The following is a 25,485-nucleotide window of genomic DNA, read 5'->3' as shown; positions in this document are numbered from 1 at the left end:
TGTGTGTGTGTGTGTGTGTGTGTGTGTGTGTGTGTGTGTGTGTGTGTGTGTACGTGCGTGCGCATGGGTGCTAATGATCTAACTCAGCTCCTCAGGTTTACACATCAAGCATTTACCGACCGAGCCATCTCTCCAACTTTGAGAATGTCAGTCCTTGCCTAGTTTACCAGTCAGTTGCTTGCTCTGCAGTAGCAGGAAGCCTGATTGCTCTTATGCGCCTACCTAGTTGAACTGAGGTGCCTACAGAATGTGGGTGGGTAGAGAAGTCCTGGGAGCTGTACTAACCTGAGATTCGGCAGCTTGCATGAACAAGCAGCTTAGGTCGGTCTTTAATTTTATTTCTAGAGTGACAAGTAATTGCTTTGTTTTAAAAAGCAAGGTGTTGGGCTTTTCTTTCATTCTGTTTTTTAAGTTTACTCATATGAATGTGTGTCTGTGTGAGTGTATGCACCTATGTGTGGGTGCCCATGGAGGCCTGTGAGGACACTGGATCCACAGAGCTGCAGTTACCAGCAGTTGGAGCTGCTCAGCATGGGTGCTGGGAACCAAATTAGGTCAAATGAAAGAACAGCGAGTGTTCCTAAGTGCTGAGCTATAGCTCCAGCTTGGGTTTTGTTGTTGTTTTGTTTTTAGTTTTTTTAGATTTATTTATTTGCATATATATATATGAATGTGTATTGATTTTTCTTTTACATTTGTTTATTTGTACATGTGTGTGGTGTTGGGATTTTCTTTTACATTTGTTTATTTGCATTTGTGTGTGAGTCAGTCTCTTTTCCCACCATGTGGCCGGCTCCATGGCTTGAACTGAGTTGTTGGGCTTGGTGCCAGGTAGCCATCTTGCTGGCCAAATAATCTTTTTAGTAGGATTTTTCAGCTGTATTGTTTTTATGGAGGTATATTGTAATGCCACCCCCTCATCACATCATACTGAAGTAAATCTCCATTTCCAAACTTTATCTCTAGTAAAATACCCTGAGGTTTACTTCTGGAGTCTGAGAAATAATTGTCAGATCTGCTTTCTGTGTTTGCATGATAGAAGATCCCAAGAATAGTGTATATTTGGAGAAGTACTCGGTAAAGGCCTGTATATACAGTGGTCTTAAGAATCTTGTTAAGAGAAAGGTTCCTCTCATATGCTGGAGAATTGGGGCTTCCTACCTCTGAATTTTGGAGCAGTTTCAACTTTCCTTAGTAGCTGACTTAGCATCTTTTTCTTTTAATTTCAGATTTCAGCTCAGTTACTTATGGCTTCCCCTAAAATTGTTTCCCTCTCTTGGGGACAAATGAACGTGCAAGGCTCTACCTTAACCTATAAGGATTGCAAAGTATGGCCAGGAGGCAGTCGGGCTTGGGACTGGAGAGAAACAGGAACTGAGGTAAGACTCTAGTTGATTGGTTGACACTGCAGAAGGCTGGCCAAGTAACTTCAACCTCAACCGCCAGGTTGAAATCCTGTTCCCTGCTGAGTGTATTCATCACCATTAAGTATGCCCTTCTGAAGTACACAATGTAAGGCTAGAGAGATGGCTCAGCAGCTCAGAGTACTGGTACTCTTCCAGAGGGCCTGGATTTGAGCCCCAGCACTCCCATGGTACTGTGCTACCATCTGTAACTTCAGTTTCAGGGCGTCTAACACTCTTCTGGCCTCTTACAGCATTAGCCTTGTACATACATGTCCAGACATACATGTAGACAGAACGCCCATATACACAAAATAAACTATACATATAATGGGCCCAAAATTCCGTTCAGATTAGTACAGTTACTATTACAGTAATCCCAAGATATTTTTTATTAGCCCCAGAAAGAACCCCACAACCATGAGCATCCAGTGCCATTTTTTTCCATCTCACACCTCCAGTTTTTATTTTTTTAAATTCTTATATATTACATCCTGACCACAGTTGTCCCTCTCTGCAGCCTCTCCCTCACACCTCCGCTCAGAGAAAAAAAGCACACCTCCCAGGGACATCAGCCAAGCACCACATAATCTGTAATAAGACCAAGCACAAATCATCACATCAAGGCTGGACAAGGCAGCCCTTTAGGAGAAAAAGGGTCTCACAAATAGACAAAAGAGTCGGTGACAGCCCCAGTCCCACTGTTAGGATTCCCACAAGAACATCAAGCTACTCAACCAGAACATATGCAGAGGTCTAGGTGAGACCCCCAACAGGCTCCCTCATCTCTGAGTTCCCACGAGTCTTGGTCAGTTGATTCTGTGGGCCCTGTTCTCGTGGTGTGTTCCTAAACCCTCTGGTTCATCTGATCCTTTCTCTCCCTCTCCCTCAGGACTCCCTGAGCTCTGTCTAATGTTTTGTTGTTTGAAATTTAGTCCTTAAGGAGCAAAATTCTAGGCCAAATCAGCCACCTGCCTTGAGGTGAGAGATAGACTTTGCAAGTTCCTGATGTGTAGGTCTTTATCAACCCTTTATCGCAGATGCAGGCTTTAGACCTGTCAAGGTTTGGCTCTGAATCTGAGGCACTATCTCACAGGGCCTTGCATTCCTGAGAGTGCTGGTCATTGGCAGGCATACAGCGGAAGACCATTTCAACCTCCCCTGATTAGTGGGACCACAGGAAGATTGTTCAAAGTGAAACTCAGAGCTCCTGTGGCCCAAGGGTAGAATGTCAGAGTCTGAAATCACTGTGGAGGACTGTTCTCCGGAAGTTTCACCGGACTGTGGCAGAAAAGCAGCCAGTAAGTGATTAGTCAAGAGGCTGTTCATTCAGGTGAGGACAAGGAGAACACAGCTCAGACAGTAGTTTCTACAGGGGATAGATTCCAGCACCCCTTAAACCTTCGCTCACAGAATCTCCTTTCATCACAGTGCAGTCAGCTAACACTACTCCTGTCCATGCACAAGCCTTTAATTTTTCCAGAAGGGAATGATTTTTTTTTTTAAAGGTTAAGCATATATCCTTTTCAATTTGATTATAAAATTCTGATCCACAAAGGATGAAGTCCTCTTGCTTGGTTGCTATAATGGGTAGTAGGCAAGACACTGTTCTACAATTAATAGCTTAACCCCAAGAAAAAACAATGAGCTCTACAGCCCTGGGCTCTGTCGTAAAAGCCTCTTAATAAAGAACGGAATCATGCTCAACAAGAGGCCTGTAGTTGCCTTGAGGAACTGGAAGCAGAGAGGAGCTGAGTGCAGGTTGATGCCGAGATAACAGTGTGATGCTCCAATTCCAGGTTCCACAGGAAGCGGAGAGTAATTACTGCCAGTGCCTGGATCCTCAGGCTCCTGCTGTTCTCTTTTATTGCTCAGTACAGGACACTGCAGGCCTGCAGGAGAGCAGCAGCAGCAGCTGAATTTGTCACGCGTGTTCCACTGATCCAGCATCTTTGCTTAGCTGGGGCTGGCTCTAGTCTGAGTCCCCAGAAGATGACAGTTTCGCACTCTGCAGCCTTGCACTGCATTTCTAGCAGTCTGTGTGGTCTTGTTCCATGACACAATGAGACCTGAGCCCTAAGGGTTGGGGATCCTAACTCCCTTCAAAACAGTTTGTTAAATAACGTAACCACCCAGTTATTTGCATACATGCATTTATTTTAGGAAAGTGAAGCTCTCCAACTCTGACCTGTAATTCTATTAAACATTCACTGTGGTCATAACTCCAGAAAAAAAAAGTAAATTCTTTAAATAATATTTGTTAAGTTCAGGGTGGATCTAGGATTGATCACAGACTGTGGGACTAAAAAGAACATCTGATCCAATTCTTCTATAGTCTTTAATAAATAGTTGTAATCATGGAGCTGGAGGGATAGCTCGGTGAGCTGGTAGCTCACTGGGTACTCCTGCAGAGGACCTGGAATCAGTTCCCAGCACCCACATGGCAGCTGTCTGTAACTTCAGTTCCTGGGGATCTGACACCCTCACACAGACATCCATGCAGACAAAACACCAGTGCACATAAATCTAAAAAAATAAATAGATCATTTAAAAATTATAAGACAAAATAGTTATAATCATGTGACTGTCACCTTTTCCATTTTGCCTTTAAAATTTTTTAAATAACTTTAAAACATTGCAAGCTGGGGCTAAAGAGATGTCTCAGAGGTTGAGAGCACTTGTTTCTCCTCCAGAGGACCAGGTTCTGAGTCCCAGCACCCAAATCATGTCTCATAACTGTAACTCCATTTCTAGGGGATGTTACACCCTTTTCTGGATGCCACAGACATTAGATGTGCACACGATACAGAGGCATTTATGTAGGCAAAACACCTACACATAAAAATGCATAAACATTTTAAGTCAGAAATACCTTTTAAGTTAATTTTTATTTTATTTGTGTGCATAGGTGTTTTGCCTGCATGTACTTCTGTGCACCACTTGCATGCAGTGTTCACAGAGACCGGAAGGGAATGTAGGATCTCCTGGGACTGGAGCTACAGACAGTTGTGAGTCTCCACGTGGATGCATGGACTCAAAACTGGTCCTCTGGAAGAGAAACAATTGCTGTTTGCTTGTTTGTTTCGAGACAGGGTCTCTCTAGGTAGCCCTGGCTGTCCTGGAACTCACTCTGGAGACCAGGCTGGCCTCAGACTGCCTCCTGGCTTGTCTCTGCCTCCAAGTGCTGGGATTAAAGACATGCACACTACTGTGCCCTGCTACAATAGTGCTCTTAACCACTGAGCTATCTCTCCAGCTCACAAACCTAAATCTTTTTTTAAGAAAACCATCTAGAGGCTGGAGAGATGGCTCAGTGGTTAGGAGCACCGACTGCTCTTTCAAAGGACCCAGGTTCAATTCCCAGTGCCCACATGGCAGCTCACAACTGTCTGTAACTCTAGTTCTAGAGAATCTGACACCCTCACACAGTCATACATGCATAGAAAACACTAATTAACATAAAAAAGAAAAACAAAAAAATCTAATCCTCTAAATTATTTCTGCCCTTTGTGGAAAACAGAAAAACTGGAGATATTCTTTCAGCTCTGTACTCTGTCCAAGATAAAGCTGTAACTTTTATTTTGTGGCTGACGTTCTTTTCCATAGTTACAGGCAATGATTAAAATCAGGAACCTAACAAATATTGTCTAATATACAGGCCTCCTTAAGTTTAGCTGTCCAAGAGTGTTGACATGTGTATGATTAAATTGTTCCATTTATTTATTTTATTTTTAAAATTATTTTATTTACATTTGTGTTTTGCCTCCATGTATGTCTGTGTGAGTGTGGACATTACAGGAACTGGAGTCACAGACAGTTGTGAACTGCCATGTGGGTGCAGGGATTTGAACCCAGGTCCTTTGGAAAAGCAGCTATCTTTCCAGTCCATCAGCTGACTACAAATCAGTTTACTAATGATGGTCATTTATGTTGCATTCAACTGTGGGCTACTGTCAATAAAAGTACTGTGAATACTCAAATGAAAGGTTTTGTGTGCTGCCAGGTGCTGTGGTGGACATCTTTAGTCTCAGCATGTGGGAGGCATAGTCAGAAGGATGTCTGGTCTACACAGTGAGCTCTAGGACAGCCAGAACTACATAGTGAGACACTTTCTTGAAAAGAAAACATGAGTTTCCATTTCAGTGTTTTAAGGTAAACTCTTAGGAGGTATGATTGCACTCTTGACCACTGATTCATCTCTACAGTTCTAGCGTTTGGGGTTGATTTTTTTTTTTTTCAGTTCTTTAAAGTATTGTATTCTGTCTCTTCTCTCCTGGCCTTTTAGCTTTCCAGTGAAAAGAGAAGAGAGGGATAGAAAGAGATTTTCCTATGAAAAAAATAGGACTAATATAGGCTAGTTACTGGGCTCTTAGCACAACTGTACTTAGTCATTATGGTTGTTTAGTTGGTTTTGCTCTTTCTTTCTTTCTTTCTTTCTTTCTTTCTTTCTTTCTTTCTTTCTCTTTCTTTCTTTCTTTCTTTCTCTCTTTCTTTCTCTTTCTTTCTCTTTTTCTTTCTTTCTCTTCTTTCTCTCTCTCTTTCTTTCTCTTTCTTTCTCTCTTTCTCTTTCTCTCTCTCTTTTCTTTCTCTCTCTCTCTCTTTCTTTTTCTCTCTCTTTCTTTCTTTCTCTCTTTCTCTCTTTCTTTCTCTTTCTCTCTTTTTCTTTCTCTCTTTCTCTCTCTTTCTTTCTCTCTTTCTCTTTCTCTTTCTTTCTCTCTTTCTCTTTCTCTCTTTCTCTCTTTCTTTCTCTCTTTTTCTTTCTCTCTTTCTCTCTCTCTTTCTTTCTCTCTCTCTCTTTCTTTCTGTCTTTCTTTTTCTCTTTCTTTCTTGTTTCTCTTTGTAGCCTTGGCTGTCCTGGACTCACTTTGTAGACCAGGCTAGCCTCAAACTCACAAAGATCCACCTGCCTCTGCCATCTCTCTGGGTACAGGCCTGAGCCACCGCACCCAGCTTGTTTTTGGGTTTTCAAGACAGAGTTTCTCTATATAGCCCAGGGTGTCCTAGAATTCCCTCTGTAGATCAGGATAGCCTCGAACTCAGAAATCCCCCTGCCTCTGCCACCCAGGGCATGGCTCTATGTTTCATTCTTTCAAGCTTCAGGTTGTTGCTTCTTGGTATCAGAGCCCAGTAAAAAGCTGGGTTCTTTATAGAGCTCGTTACAGCTTTATAGAGCTTTATAGAGCTCGTTACAGCAGAACTTCAGAGTTCACTATAGCATAAGTAATGTGTGTCTGAGTTCACATTCCAGCTCTACCACTTGCCATTTGCGTCATCTTAACCAAGTTGTGCATTTTTTTCTGAGCCTCAGCTTTCTTATCTGTAGTGTGATAATGGAGGCTTTTGTGCTTAGCTTTCCCTTCTTCTTTGTCTTTTATTGTTTTTGTTTTGTTTTGTTCTTGAGAAAGGGCTTCTTTATGTTTCCCTAGTTGCCCAACCCCAGGATTCTTAATTGTTTCCTAAACTGAAATCTTAACATGGTGTGCAGTTGCTGCCTTCTCCTACACACCTGCCACTCTGCCTGGGTCATACTGAATACTTCATCTTTATAACTGTGTGTGTGTGTGTGTGTGTGTGTGTGTGTGTGTGTGTGTGTGTGTAGGTATGTCCACACGCCATAAGAAGGTATCAGATCCCCTGGAGCTGGAGTTGCAGACAGTTGTACTGCCAAGTGTGGGTACCACGGCTGAAGCATGTCCTCGTCAAGAACAGTGTACATGCTCAATCACAGACACCTCAGCCCCTGAATTTACTTGCTAATTCTGCTTCTCATCCCACCGAAATTGCCTGCTGGCCACTGTGACACATGCCTATAATCCCAGCACAGCATAGTTGAAGGCAGAAGGCTCAGGAGTTTAAAGATGCCAGTCTGAGCTACATGAGCTCGGCCCAAAATGGAGATGGGAGGGTGCATGGAGAAGAGAAGGAAATCTTCTGTTTCTTATGAGGCTTGGGGCTCCTTGAACACACCACTGAAGCTTCTTTGTTATTCCCGTACCCAGAATACGAAACTAAGCTTGGCAAAGAGTGACATTTCTAGAATGAACCCCATAAGAATGTCTATCGTCAGGGCTGGAGAGATGGCTCAGTCGTTAAGCATCTGCTGCTCTTACAGAGGACTTGGGGTTTAGTTTCCAGCACCTACATGAAAGCTCCTAACTGTCTGACTGCAGTTCCAGTGATCAGGTGCCCTCTTCTGGCCTTGGTGGCCACCAGGCACACACATGCTGCACATGTACACGAGGGTAAAACATACATACACTTAAAATAAAACATTTAAAGAATTCTACTGTGAAGAAAGATTAGTACCTTTCTGCTTTCTCCTCCCTATCCAGCATTCTCCCGGGGTGCAGCCTGCAGATGTAAAGGAAGTTGCTGAGAAGGGTGTACAGACTCTTGTCATTGGCAGAGGAATGAACGAGGCCTTGAAGGTAGGTTATTATGTCAGAGCATTCCCGACAACAGGCACTTACCTCTTGGACCTTAGCTTTGATCAATGTCTCCTTCATTAGAGCTCAGCTCTGAATGTCATGTCCTCTCATTTCAATGAGCAGTTAAGAGGCTTTGGATGAGTAAGACTGTACATTATTCCACTTGTTCAGTACTGGGCTTTCCAAGTCTGTGTGCCTAACCCTGATTGTGTGGTTTTCTATGTTGCACAGTTATCAAGTCAGTCAGTCATGTGTGGTCATCAGTGGGAGTTCACTCAAAGCAGTGCATCATCGTGTCTCTCTGTCACCGTGTGCGCATCGGAGTGTGCCGACAGCAGCAGCGTCAGCGGTGATGCACTCTTACAGAACCCCACCGAAATGTGGCGTCTTTATTTGGATGAAAAAGCCATTGAATACACACTTATATTTTGGACTTCTGGGCCTCTTGCTCCTCCATTCTGAATGCTAAGAGTTCAGGTGCGCACTACCGCACACAGCCCACGCCATGTCGGGGTGAGCTCAGAGCTTCATGCGTGCTGGCAAGTATCTGCCGGCTGAGCTCCGTCTTCAGTACTTTATCATTTTTATTTTGTTTTCGCTTTCACGGGATCCCTGCCCGGCCTGGAACTTGCTGTGATCCTCCCGTCTCTACTTTCCAAGAGCTGGAAATAGAAGCATCAGCCACTATGCCCAGCTTACTACTTGACATTTTGATAGTATATTTTATAGTATTTATTTTTATCTTATTTCAAGTTATATTTTTGCTGCTTTCAGAAAATAAATTTGTTTCATTTCATTTGTACAGATAGCATCTGCTTATTGTAAAACATTGAGAGTTAATGAGTAACTATAGAAGTAAGTTAACAGATCTGTGCTCTGCAATCTCTACATATAAGTCTTTGCATATTATCTACAAATATATTCAAACCGACACATATGCAGATTTAGCTGTGTCACATAAATAGGATCATGTCACACACATTGTTCTATAATTCTCACTTACATTGCTATATTATAAACAGAATAAGCGTATAGAGATCTACATAATTATATCCCTTCTAAAAATGCCCTGCAATTCTGTTCTCTACTAATGAAGGTACCATTATCTTGTAAATTGTTAAACTAGGGACTGGAGAGAGGGCTCAGAAGTTACGAGTACTTGCTGCTTACACATGCTTGCTATTCTCCCAGAGACCCCAGGGTCAGTTCACAACAGACCCCAGCACCCACAGGGCAGCTCACAACTGTCTCTAACTCCAGGGGATCTGACACCCATCCTCCTCCATGAACACTGAGCAAAGAGGTGGTGCCCAGACATCCATGCAAGCAAAACACTCACAAAATTAAAAATAAATACATCTAAATTTTAAAATTTAAGCTCCTCTTTTTCTGTTTTGATAATCTGTATTAGGCTTTTGGCAATAAATTTTTCAAACATAAAAAAGATAGGGACTAGTTAGAAATATTTCACTCAACTCTGGAGATCAAGTTAAAAAGATTCAGGACAAATCAAAATTAGTATCGTCCATTAATAGTTGCGGCTATGAAGAGTACTATCTCAGCTGCAGAGAGAAAGCTCGGTTGATGAAGTGCTTGCTTTACAGGCACAGTGACCTTTGTTCAGTTCCCCAGAATCTATGCAAAGAATCAAGCAGCCCAGAAGCGATGACTCAGCAGTTAAGAACACTAGAGAGGACCCATGCAATGGCTCACAACTACCTCTGACTCCAGCTCTGGTACCCTCTTCTGGTCTCCACAGGCCCTAGGCACAAATGTGGGCACAGACATACATGCCAGAAAAAAAAAAAAAAAAAAACATACACACAAAATAAAATTGAAATACAGAATTAAAAAATATTTGTGACTTAAAAGATTTATTGATTTTTATTTTATATGTAGTTGTTTCATCTGTATGAACATCTTTGCAGTATGTATGTACCTATTGCCTGATTGAGACCAAAAGAGGCGGAACCTCAGGACTGGAGTTACAGATGTGAGCTATCATGTGGATACTGGGAATCAAACCTGGATCCAACAAGCGCTCTTAATTGCTGAGCCAAGTCTCCAGCCTGTTTTTTAATTGATGGTGGTAACATAACCTCATTTGCCTTATTTATCTCAGTCTTCAATGCCTAGAACAGTGTCTTAGCTATAGAAAATACTTAAAATACATAAGTGCAGTTAGGGAAATGATACCTTATCTCTTTTGTTTGTTTTGTTTTGGGGAGATTGTTTTGTTGGTGGTGGTAGTGATCTTTATCTTTTGTTTGTTTGCTTCTTTGGTTTTGGGTTTTTCAAGGCAGGGTATCTCTGTGTAACAGAACCTTGGCTGTCCTAGCTCTACTCCTTCCATAGGCCAGGCTGGCTTCAAACTCACAGAGATCTCTCTGTGAGATCTGCCTCCCAAGTGCTGGGATTAAAGATGTGCACCACCACTGCTCTGCTTTGTTTGTTCGTTTTTTTGAGACAGCCTCGTTTTAGCCTGGCTGGCTTGGAACTCACTATGTACACTAGGCTGGCCTCAAACAAGATCATGTGGCCTACATATATGTCTGTGCACTGGTTGCATTCAGTGTCCATAGCGAAACAGCATACACATAAAAAATAAAATAAATCTTAAAAAAATATTGAAAACACCAAACTGGAAACTTCAGATAGTAAATGCTGCAAATAGTGCAAACACAGTGGTGCCGTGGGAGAGGCTGCTTATGGCTGCTCATGAAGTGCCACTCTGAGGAGACATTTGAATTGCAGAGTACACAGTGTCAGTGACATCCTCATACAAACTTTGATGTAAGTATTGTTGGTCCGGCCTTATTGGAGAAGAAACTGAAGGGTCTGACACTTACAAAAGCTGTTGCAAAGTCTTTTGGTTTGGCACAAGGAAAAGTTCGACTTTAGACTTACATTGAACTGACTCATCAAACTTTAAGATTTTATACGGCATGGGATATGCACCATGTCAGACACTTCTGTACCTTAACTGGGTTCTCATAACAACCCTGTGAGCTCGTTATGACTAGCTCTCAGTTATAAACAGGAATAAGTGCTAAGTTTGAGTCCTTACTCAGAATCTTCAATCCAGGGCTGACTCAAAAATTCTGCTTTTCTCCTTCTCTTTTCACTGTGGCTAAAGCATCGGTGTGGTGAGGCTTTTGGAAACTTGACAGTAGTCTGTCTTTCCCACCCTAGTACTGGGGAGTGAACACAGGGCCTCATGCATGCTCGTATACTCCAAGCCACTGCAGGATAACCCCAGTTCCTCAGAGGCTCTTCTGAAACTCACTGGGGCTCCCTGCCAAATTTTGGAATGGTGAGACACTGGGTGATTGAGAAGGGACAGGTGTTCTGTCTAATTCTGTAAAGTACACTTGCCTTATGTCAGGAAAAGAAGTTCTGGGTCCCTTCCCCCTTCTTATCTCTTTTCCTTCTTTACAGGTGCCTCCATCCACTGTGGAGTACCTGGAGAAACAAGGCATTGATGTGCGGGTCTTCCAGACAGAGCAGGCAGTGAAGGAGTATAACGCCCTGGTTGCACAAGGAGTCAGGGTAGGAGGCGTCTTCCATTCCACCTGCTGATGGAGTCCACAGAGGAGAATAAATCACTAAACAGCAACGCCTTGACTATCCCATTCTCCACCGGGCATTTTGAAGACATGTTCATGTTCTGGGGATAGATTGATGGAGGCTAAGGCAAAGTTCTTCCCTTCAGGTTGCTTAAATCAGAAAAGAGTGGCATCTACCGAAGTCTAGTAATGTAGTATGTGTCAGGTGCAAAGTGTGAGAAACCTCATATAAAAATAAAGGTTGAAACTTGAAGGCCAAAAAAGTTGAGAGCATTAAAGATCTTTGGGACCTTTATCCATTAATCCAGTGTTTTGGGGCATGGGAGAAGAAGGATTTGAGACAGGATCCCCCTGGAACTTGCTATGTAGACCAGGCTGGCCTCAAACTAACAGAGATTGGCCTGCCTCTGCCTCCTGAGTGTTGAGATTAAAGGTGTGCATCACTATGCCCAACCTAAATATTTTTTTAATAATTTTATATGCCAGACACTGCTGTAGCTTCCAGAGAAACAGCAAAAATGATTTGTTCTCATAATACTTACATGCTAGTCCAGAAATTAAATAAACAAATACAGGCTGTAGATAAAATCAGTTATGAAAAAGTAGGATAAGATGAGGGGTAGAGGCTATTTCAGATGTGGGGTCAAGGAAGATCTTTAAGCCATCAACATGAACAAAACATTGAGAAAAGTGAAGGAGCGCTTGAGTGGAGATATGCCACAGCTGGGTCCCAGGTAGACTGCTGCACTAACTAACCGTGGCCCTGAGCCACACAGTTCTCAGACCCCTAAACAGAAGATGTTTGGGCTGGACTAGCTGTCGGTTTTAGGGTCTCTATTGCTGTGATACAACACCATGACCAAAAGCAACTTGAGGAAAGAGTTTATTTCCGCTTACAGCTTGTAATCCATTATCCAGGGGAGTCAGGGCAGGAAATGGAGTCGGGACCTGATGCAGAGGCCACGGAGAATAGCCGCTTACTAGCTTGCTCATCATGGCCCAGCCTGCTTCTTAAACCATCCAGGACCATTTGCCCAGGGATGGCCCCACCCGCAAAGAGCTGGGCCCTCCTACATCAATCATCAATCAAGAAAATGCCCTATAGACTTGCCCATAGGCACTCTTATGGATACACTTTCTCTATTAAAATTCCTTCTTCCTGGTGGGCATGGTGGCGCATGCCTTCAGTGCCAGCACCCAGGAGGCAGAGGCAAGTCGATCTCGATGAGTTTGAGGCCAGTGTGGTCTGCAGAGCAAGTTCGAAGATAGCCAGAACTACACAGAAAGAACCTGTCTCATTAAAAAAAAAAAAAAAAAGAGTCCTTCTTGCCAGAAGGCCTATCATGTGTCAAGCTGACATAAAACTAGCCAGCAGTGTCCTCTAAAGATTCCCACAGGCTCAGATTATTATTATTATTAGGCTCCTATTATTTAGAACAGGTGGCCTTTGTGAAACTTCAGACTATACTGAGAGAACTTTAAATTATCAGTATCCCTTTTTAAATTTTTTCTTTTTCTTTTTAAAAAAATTTATCTTTTATGTTTGTTTGGATGTTTTGTCTGCATGTATGTCTGTGTACTGTGTGTGTGAGAGGCCAGAAGAGGGTGTTGGGTCCTTTAGAACTGGAGTTACAGATGGTTGTGAGCTATCATGTGAGTGCTAGAAGTCAACTCAGGTCTTCTGGAAGAGTAATTAATGCTCTTAACATCTGAGCCATCTGTCCAGCCCCTATTTTATTTTTTCCTTTTTAAAGAACCATAAAAGCTGAGTATAGTGGCACATAGCTGTAATCTGAACATTCCAGAGTCAGAGGCAGGAGGTTTGATCTTGAGGCCAAGTTGGGCTACATGGTGATTTCCAGGCCATCCGGGCTACAGAAAAAGACCCTGTTTCAGAATAGCAGCATGGGGGCCTGGGTGAAAGGCTGAGTGCAGGCTTTGTTTTCAGATGGCCTTGGTTTGAAGTCAGTTCTCTGATAGTCACTGGGAGGTCTTTATTCTCTCGGAGCTTCACTGTCAGATTGTGTCTGTCCGATTGTTAACACCTGTGCCACTGTAGGTATTCCATGAGATAATTTGCAGTAACACTTAGCTCATCGACTGGCATGTGGTAAGGCCTGAATAAACCAAAAGCATCATTGTCACCATCACTCCATTAGTGGAGCCAAGGTGAACTGACTAGTTTCTTTTTATGGTTATTACATAGCATCTTATTACTTTACACACTTATAGAACATTGAAGCCCAAAGCAACTATCTCATTTATTCAGCAACTATCTCCCATGCTCACTTACTGAAAATCTATCTACTAAATATCTTAGGGCCAGTTGTTGCTGGATCCTAGAAGTCTGGAGAGGTGCAGCTTACAGTTCTTAATCTTAAATATGTGAAAATGCCAGGCCGGGCAACGCACAATGAGGCGGTAAGGCAGGAGAATCACCACAAATTCCCAGCCAGGTCTACATAACAGGTTTCAGGTCATCCAGAGTTACAGAGTAAGATCCTGTATCCACCTTCACTCCCAGAGTGCTATGTGGAAGACAGTCTATAATAGTTACAAGATCCGAGGGCAGTGTTAAGAAAAGATTAATTTAGCTTGACCAGGATGAGAAGAAAGGTAGGAAATGTACCAGCAAGGAGATGACACTTAAGCTGAGTCTTTGGAGATGGCTCAGCATTTATGAGCATTGCTCTCATAGCTGATTGCACCCACATGCCCACATGGAAGGCTCACAGCAGTCTGTAAATCCAGTCCAGGGGGACCTGACACGGCCTTCTGTCCTCCATGGGCACTGCACACACACGGTACACAGAGACACATATAGGAAAAACACTTATACACATGGAAAAAGACTTCTAAAATGCCCGTCAGCTCACTAGATGTACTTGGTAGCTGCCTAAACTGTACATTTCCTAGATATATTTATCACGTGTAACTAAATAAAAATCACTGTACTCTAGCTAGTGTTAGAGCAGTAGTCTTAAGAGGCTGTTCCCACCCTCCCCGAGCTACATGGGTGGCCCAGTTAGACGTCTTTTAAATTTTTTTATTTTACAAAAATTTTAATGTAGAAAATCATGATAATTTACAAACGAATCTCTGTGAGGGCCTATACCAGCACCCCATAGGAACTGTAAAGACGGGGAGGAGAATGAGCCATCAACACCTTCAGGACCTGCACATGCCCAGGCATCTGTGTGCTGGCTTCAAGGTGCCTGGGCCCTGCCCCTTGCCTCCCACTGATCACTCCCACAGGTGAAGAATTGGGTTAAGTTCAGAACAGAAGGTGGAGATGGACAGATCATTGAAAGGAAGAGAGGCAGGAGGCTGCTGCTGGCTCTTGTACCAGTCATCTGACCCAAGGCTATGCCCACTCTGGGAGAACTGGCCATTCCCTCTCTTCTCTGGGGGTGTAGCAGAAGCACAGCCACAGGACCAGGAAGGGAACTGAGGAAGGAGTGACTGTGTGGCAGCTGGTGTGGGAAAGCTAGAAGCCTCAGACGAGGCAGCTGCTGATGCGTGCCTCCAGTTGGCATCTTACTGGAGCCAGTCCATCAATTAGAGAGCAACTTAAGATGTGGCTTCCTCAGAAAAGACCTAGAGTAAAGTTGGAGATACTATTTTAGCTTCACTCAGTAAGTGGCCAGGTCAGGTTAGCATTAGCCTTGTGTTTTCATCTCTGTCCAGCAATACACTTCCTGGTGTCCCAGCGGTCTCTGAGGACAAGCTCCTCACAAACTTGACACCCACTGTAGATCTGGGAGGTCCTTCTCAGTGCCCTTGTCAGATGACTGACAGGATCTTTCTAGCTATGTACACTTGGCTTATAAAGTCAATCCTATGAAGCTGTGAGGGATCTTTGGTAATGTAATTCCCGTCCCCTCCTTCCACCACAATCTAAATTAAGATGGCTCCAGTGGGTACTGAGTCAGGTATGCATTGTCCCTACATTATTAAAAAGAATTAGGTGGGGAGGGAGAGCAGTGAAAACTCAGAGTGAGAAGTGTCTGGCAGTTTGGTCATTAAGCTCCATGTAAAAGCTGCTAATGACTAGCACCCACTTCCACATCTGGTCTGTATGCTAGATATGGAAAGAAGCTACTCTTTCTTTCCTTTTTTTGGTTCTCTGTGCAGCCCTGCCTGTCCTGGAACTCACTCTGTACACCAGGCTGGCCTTGAACTCAGAGATCCACCTGCCTCTGCCTCCCAAGCGCTGGATTAAAGGTGTGCGCCACCACAACCCAGTTGAGAAAAGCTATTCTTCTGTGAAGTTATACTTTGTCCCATTTATTAATCTTTTAAGTCCCTTGATTCAGTTTATAGGAACCACAGCCCTCAATGCATTCTAGCACAAGTGGTTGCTCAGGCAATAATCAGCCATGTGTCACATACCATTTTCAGAAGTTTGGACTCAGGGTTTGCTCTGATGGTCATGTCATGGCTCCTTCCTTTCCTTGCTAGGAGCTGGGCTAGAGACACACCACCACGAACATTTCTTGTCAGTGAAAAAGTGTAGAGCCAGATGTAGAAAACAACAACAACAACTCTCATATTTCACAGAACCAGACATTTCTGAGCACAAGGAATTTTAAAAGTTGAGCCTACCTCCTCAAATAATTGAATTCCTCACTGACAGGCTTGTCAGGATTTGTTCAAACTCTGCCCAAACTCCACCAGCATGGCAAATGCCACAGATCCTAGTACAGCCCATTCAGTTCCCACACAGCTTTTAAAAAGGTATCCTGCTCCCTGAGTTAAATCCCCCAATCACGTATGTCCACCAAGTACAGAAATGTGCATCTGGGCCTTTAAGAAAAGAGCAAGCCCTAGCCTGGGCTCTAAGGAAACATGCGTCCCTCAAAGCCTGTTTCCCACCTGGACTGGAGAGAGGCGAGAGGGAAATTTTAAGTTTTAATTTTACTTAAATGTGTGCACCTGCTGTGTAAGTGTACGCAGTGCCTGGGGAGGGGCCAGAAGATGCTTCAGCGTACGTGGAGCTACAGGTGTGTGAGCTACCACGCATACTAGTGGGATTGGAACACTTGTGCCTATAATTGACCAGAGAGCACACTTAACCCCTGAGACACCTCTCCAGGCCTGGTGGGAATTTTTTTAAGGGGTACCATATCTGAAGAGTATCCAGCATATTCCATTAGATTTCCAAAAGTTACACCATAATGTAACTGAGTTCAGTTAGCAGCTGGGGTCTAAATGTTTTCATTTTTTCCCACAGTCCAGCAGAGGCTGTCTGCCCAGGCCCGGGGTGGTGGTATTTAGCCTGGCTTCAAACTTCATTTTTCACCTAGGCATGTTTTCTGGGTCCTGTGCTGTTTTGACACAAAAGCCCAGTGGTGGCACGTCTTTGAGGTGTGAAAGAGATGAACACTTGAAAAGTTCATTCTCTGGACTCGTTCTTCCTCCTACCTGTTGAGGCTAGGATGCTTGGCTAAACATCCAGGTGTGCCAGTTGCTAGTGCTGTGACGCAGCACAGTTGTGTGATTTCTCCGAGTTTTTAGGAATTTGATTACATCTATTTACGAGGGTGGAGGGGCACATGTGACGCAGAATATGGGAGTCAGAGTGCAACTTGCAGGGGTTGGTTCTCTCCTCTTGCCACTTGGCTCCCAAAGATGACACTCAAGATTAGACTTGACGGAAAGTGCCTTTTCCCTCTGAGCTGTATCACTAGCGCATTTGCTCTAATTGTTTTGTTTATCAAATGAAGATAGAAGTACGTGTTTTATTTTGTTTTGTTTTTCAAGACAGGGTTTCTTTTTGTAGCCCTGGCTGTCCTGGAACCAAGTCTGTAAACCAAGCTGGCCATGAACGCACAGACCTGCCTGCTGCCTCTTCCTCCCAAGTTCTGGGACTAGAAGTGTGCGCTACCACTGCCCACCACAAGTACCTACTTTCTAGAATAGTTGTAAAGAGCTATAATACTGCCGGCTGAAACTGAAAAATTGCATGCTGAATTTAAGTTCTAGCCTTACCTCTAAGGAATTGTATATGCTCGCGGTTACTACTTTATCATTTATCTATTTACTTTTGGTTTTCTCGAGACAGGGTTTCTTTGTATAACTGTACTGGAACTCACTTTGTAGACCAGGCTGGCCTTAAACTCACAGAGACGTGCCTGCCTCTGGCTCCCAAGTACTGGGATTAAAGGAGTGTGCCACAACACCTGGCTCTTGCTATTATTTTTTATAAGCTCTCCAAGTTCCATACATGATCAAGATTGGCTAGATGGAGATACTACCAAGTGTCACCTAATTCATCCTGTTCAATAGCCCTTGACATGTCTTTATTTGGTTACTGTCGCTGTGATGAAACACCGTGACCAAAAGCAACTTGGGGAAGAAAGGGTTTATTTGGCTTACATATCCCAAGTCATAGCCCACTGAGGGAAGGCAACAGAAACTCAGCTTGGGTGGGAACCTGGAAGCAGAGCTGGTGCAGAGGCCATAAAGAAATGCTGCTTACTGGCTTGCTCCTCATGGCTTGCTCAGCCTGCTCCCTCACAGATCCCAGAAACACCAACCCAAGGATGTCTGGCCCCTCCCTCAATCAGGAATTAAGAAAATACCCTATTGGCCTGCTTATGGCCCCTTCTTCTGGAGGCATTTTCTCAATTGAGATTCCCTCTTCTCAGAGGACTATAGCTGTGCAGGTTAACATAAAATTAGCCATCACACCAAACACTGTCACTTTACAAAACATCTGAGAGCCAGACATTTGAAGGTTATGTCATTGTGTTGTCTTTTGGTCTGCTACTGTAGCAGAACACCCAAGAATAGGCAATTTATGAAAAGAAATATTTTTGGTTCATGGTTCTGAAGGCTGGGATCCAAGATCAAAGCTCTGGTGTCTGCTGAGGATTTTCATGTTGGGTCACCCCATGATAGAGGCAGGAGCAGCCAAGGAGCCAGCCTACCTTTTCACCAAACCTGTTTGGTTTGGGCATGTAGGTACACATGTGTGCGAGCATGTGGAGGCCAGAGGTGGTTTCAGATGTCAACTGCTCTCCACCTTAACCCACAGGGAGACTCACAACCACTCGTAACTCCGGTCCCGTGGGATCAGCAGGCAGCAGCCACGCAAACACTGCAGAGACATACATGCAAGTAAAAGGACCATACAAATTAAATGTACTTTTTTCTTTAATTAGTTTATTCACTTTGTAACCCAGCTGTAGCCCCCTGTCCTCCCCTCCCAGTCTCACCCTCTCTCCTGTATTTATTCATTCTTGCATATGAGAGTGTATAGTTTGAGTGTGCCTGCACATGTGCCACAGTGTGTGTGAGTAGAATCCGAGGAAGACTTTCATGTTGGCTCTCTTCTTTCCCATTGTTTGGAGGCATGGTCTCTTCATTTCTTCCTTGCTGTATATTCCAGGTTAGCTTGCCCTGAGCTTCTGCTGCCTATCTTGGAATTGGAAGGTTGGGATCACAGATATGGACCCATATCCATAATTCCATTCAGGAACTAAACTGAGATGTCAGGCTCTTAGGGCACTTTTCCATACAGTCATCTTCCTGCCCTCCACCTTACTGGGTTTTCTGTTTGTTTCCAAGACAGGGTCTTACTATGTAGCCCTTGCTGGCCTGGAACTCAACAAGTATACCAGTTTGCCCTTGAATGCAGAAACCCACTTGCCCGTGCCAATCAATGCTGGTATTAAAGGTTTACCCTACCATACCCACTCACCTTGGTTTTGATACAGGATCTTCTCACTGAATCTAGATTCATCAATTCGGCTAGGATGCCTGGCCAATGAGCTTAAGAATCTTCGTGCCTCCCCAACTCCATCCTATAGTAATGGATGTATGCCACCAAGTCCAGTTTTACGTGGGTACTGGACGTTCAAACTAAGGTCCTTGTGTTTGCACAGCTCTTCCTAGCCCCCGCATCCCCCCCCCCAAAAAAAAAACCCACCTTGTTTTTTTTTTTTGTTTTGTTTTTGTTTTGAGATAGGGTCTTAGCTCTGGCTGTTCTAGAACTCGCCATATAGACCAGAATGGTCTTGAACTCACAGAGATCCACCTGCCTTGCCTCCCAAGTGCTAAGATTACAGGTGTGCACCACCATGGTTGGCCCCCAAAATGCTTCTTTTGCCAACTGACCCATTCCCATAATGACATTAATCCAGTCCTGAGGCAAGGCTGTCACAACTGTACCACCCCTTATGAGGCCTACTTCCAACAATGTTGCCCTATGGATTGGTCCTCACAGTTGAATTTTAGGAGACACAGAGTACCCACATACCTCCCCTCTGGTGGAGTAGTTTGGACCTTTGAAATCTTTTAGGTTTGGATGAATCCAGGCTTGACTATTGACGGCAGTTTTCAAGCTGCGACCTAATCTCTAAGCCTTAGTTAGGATTAGCGCACATGGCACAGGCCTGCTACCTAGTCCACCTTGCTGCAGCACTGATGTACCCCGCCTCACGTGGACTCAGGCGGCGCCAGTGCAGCAGATAGTGCCAGACAGGGCTTTGTTTTATTGGGGACCGTCTTCCCATAACACTGCTTTCTTTCCCAAACTATGGCTCTTAGCCTTATTGAAGGCAAAGAGCTTCTGCAGATACTGGCAGGCAAGATCAGGCATTTATCTCAGGATGAAATGACCCACTGTCCTGTCATTTCTTAGCCCAACGATTGCCGGATTAGACAGCTGGTCACTCAGGAAGACAACACATGTCCAAGGTCCTTCAGAGTCTCAGGACAAATACACAGCTTTGAAAAAAAAAAAAAAAAGATTTATTTACGTGTATGAGTGCTCTATCTGCATGTATACCCACATGTCAGAAGAGAGCACCAGATCTCATTATAGATGGTTGTGAGTCACCATGTGGTTGCTGGGAATTGAACTCAGGACCTCTGGAAGAGCAGACGGTGCTCTTAACCTCTGAGCCATCTCTCCAGCCCCAAATATGCAGCTTTTAAAATGGCTTTCAAGTTGGCTTTAGCAAGCAAACTGTTACTTCAAGAAACAGTTTGTGGCTTGAATAACCGGGTCTTTGGAAATGCCTGGAAAACCAGACCATATGCTTTACAACTCAGAATTAAGCATGTCTTATTACCGCTACGGATTGCTGTTAAGGACCAGAAACTAGAACAGCTAGGTGTTGTCCCAGCTTTATTATGGGAATGGAACAAATTAAACGAGAAGATTCCTGCTTTTAATGCAGAAATGATTGACCTGTGAATGGTATGAAATGAATTGCAAGGTTTACATGTTCTTCATGTAAGCACACCACTTCCAGGTGAATTTCCAGGCTTCTGCTCAATGGTGCCTAGGCCATGGCCGTGAAGACTGCTTGTGGGTCAGCGTCTTGCAGGCTTGGGCATTATGTAAACTTTCACAGGCTTACTGAAGGGGATGGTGCCCTCAATGCTGGTTTCCACCTGTGGCGACACATCACCACCCTCCAGCCATGGAGACTTTGGAATTCGAGCACCAGAGTTGTAGGCCAGCAATAACCTCACTTCTACTTGGCATGGTTCTGGAAAAACAAAAACAAAAATCGAGAAATCATTCATCATTGGATAACTTCTAGGGATTCAAATGAAACTCTAAATAAAGTATCAAAGATGGGCTACACTGCTGGGCAAGGTCACATACACCTTTAATTGAGTTCAAGGCCAGCCTGATCTACAAAGTGAGTTCCAGGACAGCCAGAAGTACATAGTGAGACACTGTCTCAAAAAAACAAAAAAGAAGATGGACTTTTCCTATGTCTGCAGCCTTCCCTTTTACTCTGAAACACAAAAAATAGTTTTCTAGCCTGAATCCTATGAGGCTGATACTGCCATAGCTATTGAGACCACCTAAGAAAAACTTGAAAGGGTCACAGCGGCTATGGGCTTTTGCTTATAAGACAGGCAGTTCAACAGGCAACTCTGGGCTTTGTACAGAGTTGGACTTGACTTTTTTGATGGAGAGGAAAGCTTCAAGTTAGAAAACAATTTGACAAAAAATTGTCATCAAAGGAAACATGGAAAGGAACATGTTTCTTGGACCTAAACTTCCAGAATCCTTTGATTCTTTCGTAACATTACACTGCAGCTCTAGTGTCTGTCTGTGGCATGTCTAAGGAGAAAGCAACCCCCCTTATGAGTGGTTGGCTGTTTCAGCTGAGTTGCAATGGAGTATAGGACATGCTCTAATTGCGTCTAAACGTACTAAGTGCAGAAAGGCTGCTGAATAGAATACCCACTCTGTGTCAAACACAAAACCCCAGGAGTTCTTTTCCTGATACACCATGAAGAAAAGGTTGTCATGATCTTGGAAAAAGGTCCAGGAGCTTAGCCAGCTCTACATGGCTGCCCAAACCCACCCTGTGAGAAACTGAGCTCAGCACATAATCTCTTCTGTTAACTGCGTGGCTTCCACACAGAGGAGGGGAAAGGATTTCCCAAGGACCGACAGAAATGCAAGGCACAGAACACAACAAGCGCGGGGATGCTCCCTATTCTGGTGCAAGAGTTAAAGACAAGCCGCCAGCTGAAAAGTTCAGAGGGCAAGAATGAGCAGGATGGTTCAAAATTAAATAGGACAAAGGCTCGAGGACTCCTAATGGCTCTCTCCAGCTGTTTCTGATCTCTCAGGGTCAGAGCAAAGGCTAGATTGCTGCCCTCCAGGCAGCCAAGGCCAGAGCACCAGGGCCAACTGAGCTCATCATGAGCACCAAGTACAAGCTCACATCTACAGCCAGGCTGCTTAGCCATAACCCATACCGCAGGGCCTGACACAGGCGTGAGTGCAGTAATGACACAAGCCTACTCAGTACCAGATTTCCAGAACAATCTCCCGCTCAGGATGGAGCCCGGGCAGGACCAGCAGCAGCTTTCTCATCACACCTGTAGCCTGTCCAGGCAGCAGACCAAGTGCAGTGGGGCAGTCACAGCGCTTTCAAGGAGCCAAACTCTGGGCAAGTCAAACGAGGCCAGATTGTACTTAGTCATTCTGCCTTCCCTTAACAGCTTCTGGTAGGAATGGCAACTCAAGCCAGTGCCATAAGAAGGGAGAGAATGGTAGGAAGGAGAGAAAAAGGCCTATAGAGAGCCAAATCCTGTAACATTCATTTTGCCTGGATGAACGGCTTTCGTCATAAAGGAAAATGAACTGGAGAAGTACGTAAGTTATTCAGGGTCACACAGGAAAGGGAGCATCTAAAACCTGGACTGCGAGACTCCACTTTCTGCAAGGTAGTTTCCCCACAAACTTCTGGACCCTACTTCCTGCGTAGGGAGAAGGATCAAGATATTTCAGAACAAGTGTAAGAACGTAGTTCACTTTGTCTCAGACAATGGCAAATACGAATGGAAAAAAAAAAAGAGGGTGAGGGAAATCTGGGAGTTAAGATGTTTTAAGTGTCAGAGCTGGGGCTATATAGCTCAGTGATAAAGCGCTTGCCTAGCTTGCCCAAGATCCTGGGTTTCATCCCTAGAACCACCAAAAAAAAAAAAAAAAAAAAAAAAAAAAAAGCACCCCAGTATAACTTCACTGTTATTACCTGTCTAGTGCCTACTACATGCCAGGTACTATGGACACAAGCTGTAGTGGCAGAGACAAGCATGTTTCCTGCAATAAAACTTATTTCAGGTGGGAGAAAATGTCTGACATGACCAAGTACTTTGCAGAGAATTAAACTAGCAATAGTAACTAGGGATTAAATTCTCAGGGGACAAGTCAGTGAGTTATAGCTCGCTAAGTGATGCTGTACTGGTGTGACTTTCTTCCTGTCTGTCATCCCAGAATCAAACAACTTAGGTTGGCTGGGGATGTAACTCAGTGGTAGAATGCCCGCCTAGCATGTGAGAAGCCCTGGATTTGATCCTCAGCCACACACAAAACAATGCAGAAACATACTACAAAGATATGGAATGGAGGGCTGTCAAAAACGCAGATCCAGGCTACCCTAAAATACCAGGTCCTAGATCACAAAGACACCACAGGGGCTAGCCCAACTTCCTCTTCATAAAAGCTTCATCATTGTGCACCCAACATGTCTAACAGAAGGAAACCTTTGATGGCACTAAGTGGTTTGTAATGTTTGTTATTTACGTTGTGTGTGCACTGGTACATGTGTACCAGAGGGGCCCTGACTAACCAAGTCACAGCTTCCCATTAAGATTACCCCCCATAGCTGGGTGTGGTGCTGCACGCCTTCAATTCCAGCACCCAGGGAGGCAGAGGCAGGTGGATCTCTGTCATTTCTGAAGCCAGCCTAGTCTGTCTACAGATTGAGTTCCAGGACAGCCAGAGCTATACAAAGAAATCCGGTCTCAAAACACCAAAACAAAAAGGAAAACACCCCCCCCCCCCACACACACACACAAAAGAACAAACAAAAATCTAGGATATTAAACATTGAGTGGTAGTAGAGACAAAAGCTGTATCACTCGGATGCAGGCGGGACTCAGAACCCCACTTCTGATTTCTAATATGAACCAAAGACCAGTGGCTATCTAGGGATCCTCCAGAACCCCAGCTGTAGATTAGTACCTTCATGGATTAAGCAGCTACTGGTTCTCAGACTCTCCAGTGTGAAGACAGTCACTGTTGGACTACCCAGAGCATATCATGTAAATTGATTTAGGAAATCCACTATTAGTTGGGCATGATGGTGCACACCTGTAATCCCAGCACTTTGGGAGGCAGAGGTATGTGGATCTGAGTTTGAGGCCAGACTGGTCTACAGAGTGAGTGCACACTCACTCACCAAGGCTACAGAAAAATTCTGATTAGAAAACAAAACAAAAAAACAGATGATATATAATTTGTGTGTGTGCATGTGTGTCTGTATGGCTGTGTGTGTACATCTGCATGTCTGTATATATGCAGACATTAACAATCCAGGTTCAGTACTAAGGCTGTTAAAAAAACACCTGCATTATCCCAAAACAGTTCATAGGGATGGAAAAGATAGTTACTTACCTGATTTTTTTCCCCCACCAGAATAAGCTGTACTGTTCATATACAAAGAGATAATGACTTATAATGTTTGTTAAGAAACATAGAACTTCAATTTTCAGAATAATCCTTACTAATTTATAGGTTGAGAATTACTATCTTCATTTTGGGAGTGAAGAAGGAGACTCAAGAGAGACCTCCCCAAGAATATGGTGTGTCAGAGGCACAGTTAGAACAAGAAACCAAGTCTCCTGCTGTGCCGCTCAGTCTCTTCCCATGTGATTCCACGCTGTTACAGCCGCCTGTGTATCTTCGAACAGAATCTTGTTCCTCGTGCAAATAGCAAATTAGCCCAAACATACTGTTTGAACTTATGAATTCTTTACTTAAGAGATCAAGTTCAATCAGTATGGTGACAAATGCCTTTAATCCCAGCACTTGGGAGGCAGAATTGAAGGCCAACCTGGTCTTAGGCCAGCCAAGGCTGCATAGTGACACCCCATCACAGTCAAACAAACAAAACAAAAGAGCAAATTATGATGGGAAGATAGCAAGGTAAATGGGGAGATGTTTTCCTGCCCACCCAACCCACTGCCTTACCTGTCCAGGCAGTGTGGGAGAGGTACACCTGAGTGATGAGACGGTGCCGCCCTGGGCCGGGATTCCGAAAGTCTGCTGGCTTGGGATGGATCATCTGAGCCTGGCCATCTGGATACAAGACCTAAGGTGACAGAAATGGGGCAGGCAACAGAAGGTAGATGAGCCAAGAAAACTGATGACATTTACTCTGAACCCCAAAATCAGTAGCAGAAAGATGACCCTAGGCATCATAAAAAACAAATCAAAATAATAATAATAATAATAATAATAATAATAATAACAATAATAATAACAATAATAATAATAATAAATAAAAAACCCTGCTTCTTAAAGAGGAACAATACATGACTTTGGTCTCAGCACTCAGGAGGCAGAAGCAGGAGATCTCTGAGTTTGAGGCCAGCCTGGTCTACAGAGACATCCAAGCTACACAGAGAAACCCTGTCTCAAAAAAAGGGGGATGGGTAGCACTAGCAGAAGCAGTGTCTAATCTCTCTCTCTCTCTCTCTCTCTCTCTCTCTCTCTCACACACACACACACACACACACACACACACACACACACACACACAC

General features: G+C 44.0%; 2 protein-coding genes across 3 annotated transcripts in view; one reads left to right on the top strand and one right to left on the bottom strand.

Moving 5' to 3' along the window:
* The window catches only part of Aamdc (adipogenesis associated Mth938 domain containing), a 22,695-nt gene extending 11,035 nt beyond the window's left edge, over nt 1-11,660 (top strand). For both annotated transcript variants that reach the window (XM_055623305.1, XM_055623306.1), the window contains exons 2-4: nt 1,230-1,379; nt 7,736-7,831; nt 11,270-11,660. In XM_055623305.1, coding sequence (XP_055479280.1) covers nt 1,248-1,379; nt 7,736-7,831; nt 11,270-11,410 — 369 coding nt within the window. In that variant the 5' untranslated portion in view covers nt 1,230-1,247 and the 3' untranslated portion in view covers nt 11,411-11,660. The remainder of the gene's footprint in view (nt 1-1,229; nt 1,380-7,735; nt 7,832-11,269) is intronic.
* An 8,856-nt stretch (nt 11,661-20,516) lies between these two features.
* Ints4 (integrator complex subunit 4) overlaps nt 20,517-25,485 on the bottom strand; it is a 76,571-nt gene continuing 71,602 nt past the window's right edge. Inside the window, exons 22-23 of the mRNA XM_055623302.1 lie at nt 24,914-25,034; nt 20,517-20,900 (exon numbers count right to left, since the gene is read on the bottom strand). Coding sequence (XP_055479277.1) covers nt 20,722-20,900; nt 24,914-25,034 — 300 coding nt within the window. The 3' untranslated portion in view covers nt 20,517-20,721. The remainder of the gene's footprint in view (nt 20,901-24,913; nt 25,035-25,485) is intronic.

The sequence above is a fragment of the Psammomys obesus genome, unplaced genomic scaffold (assembly GCF_907164565.1).
Source record: "Psammomys obesus unplaced genomic scaffold, mPsaObe1.curated_primary_1811, whole genome shotgun sequence".
In the NCBI taxonomy this organism is placed as follows: domain Eukaryota; kingdom Metazoa; phylum Chordata; class Mammalia; order Rodentia; family Muridae; genus Psammomys; species Psammomys obesus.
The sequence above is the reverse complement of the archived record's forward strand: the minus strand, read 5'-3'. Positions and strand labels throughout refer to the sequence as shown.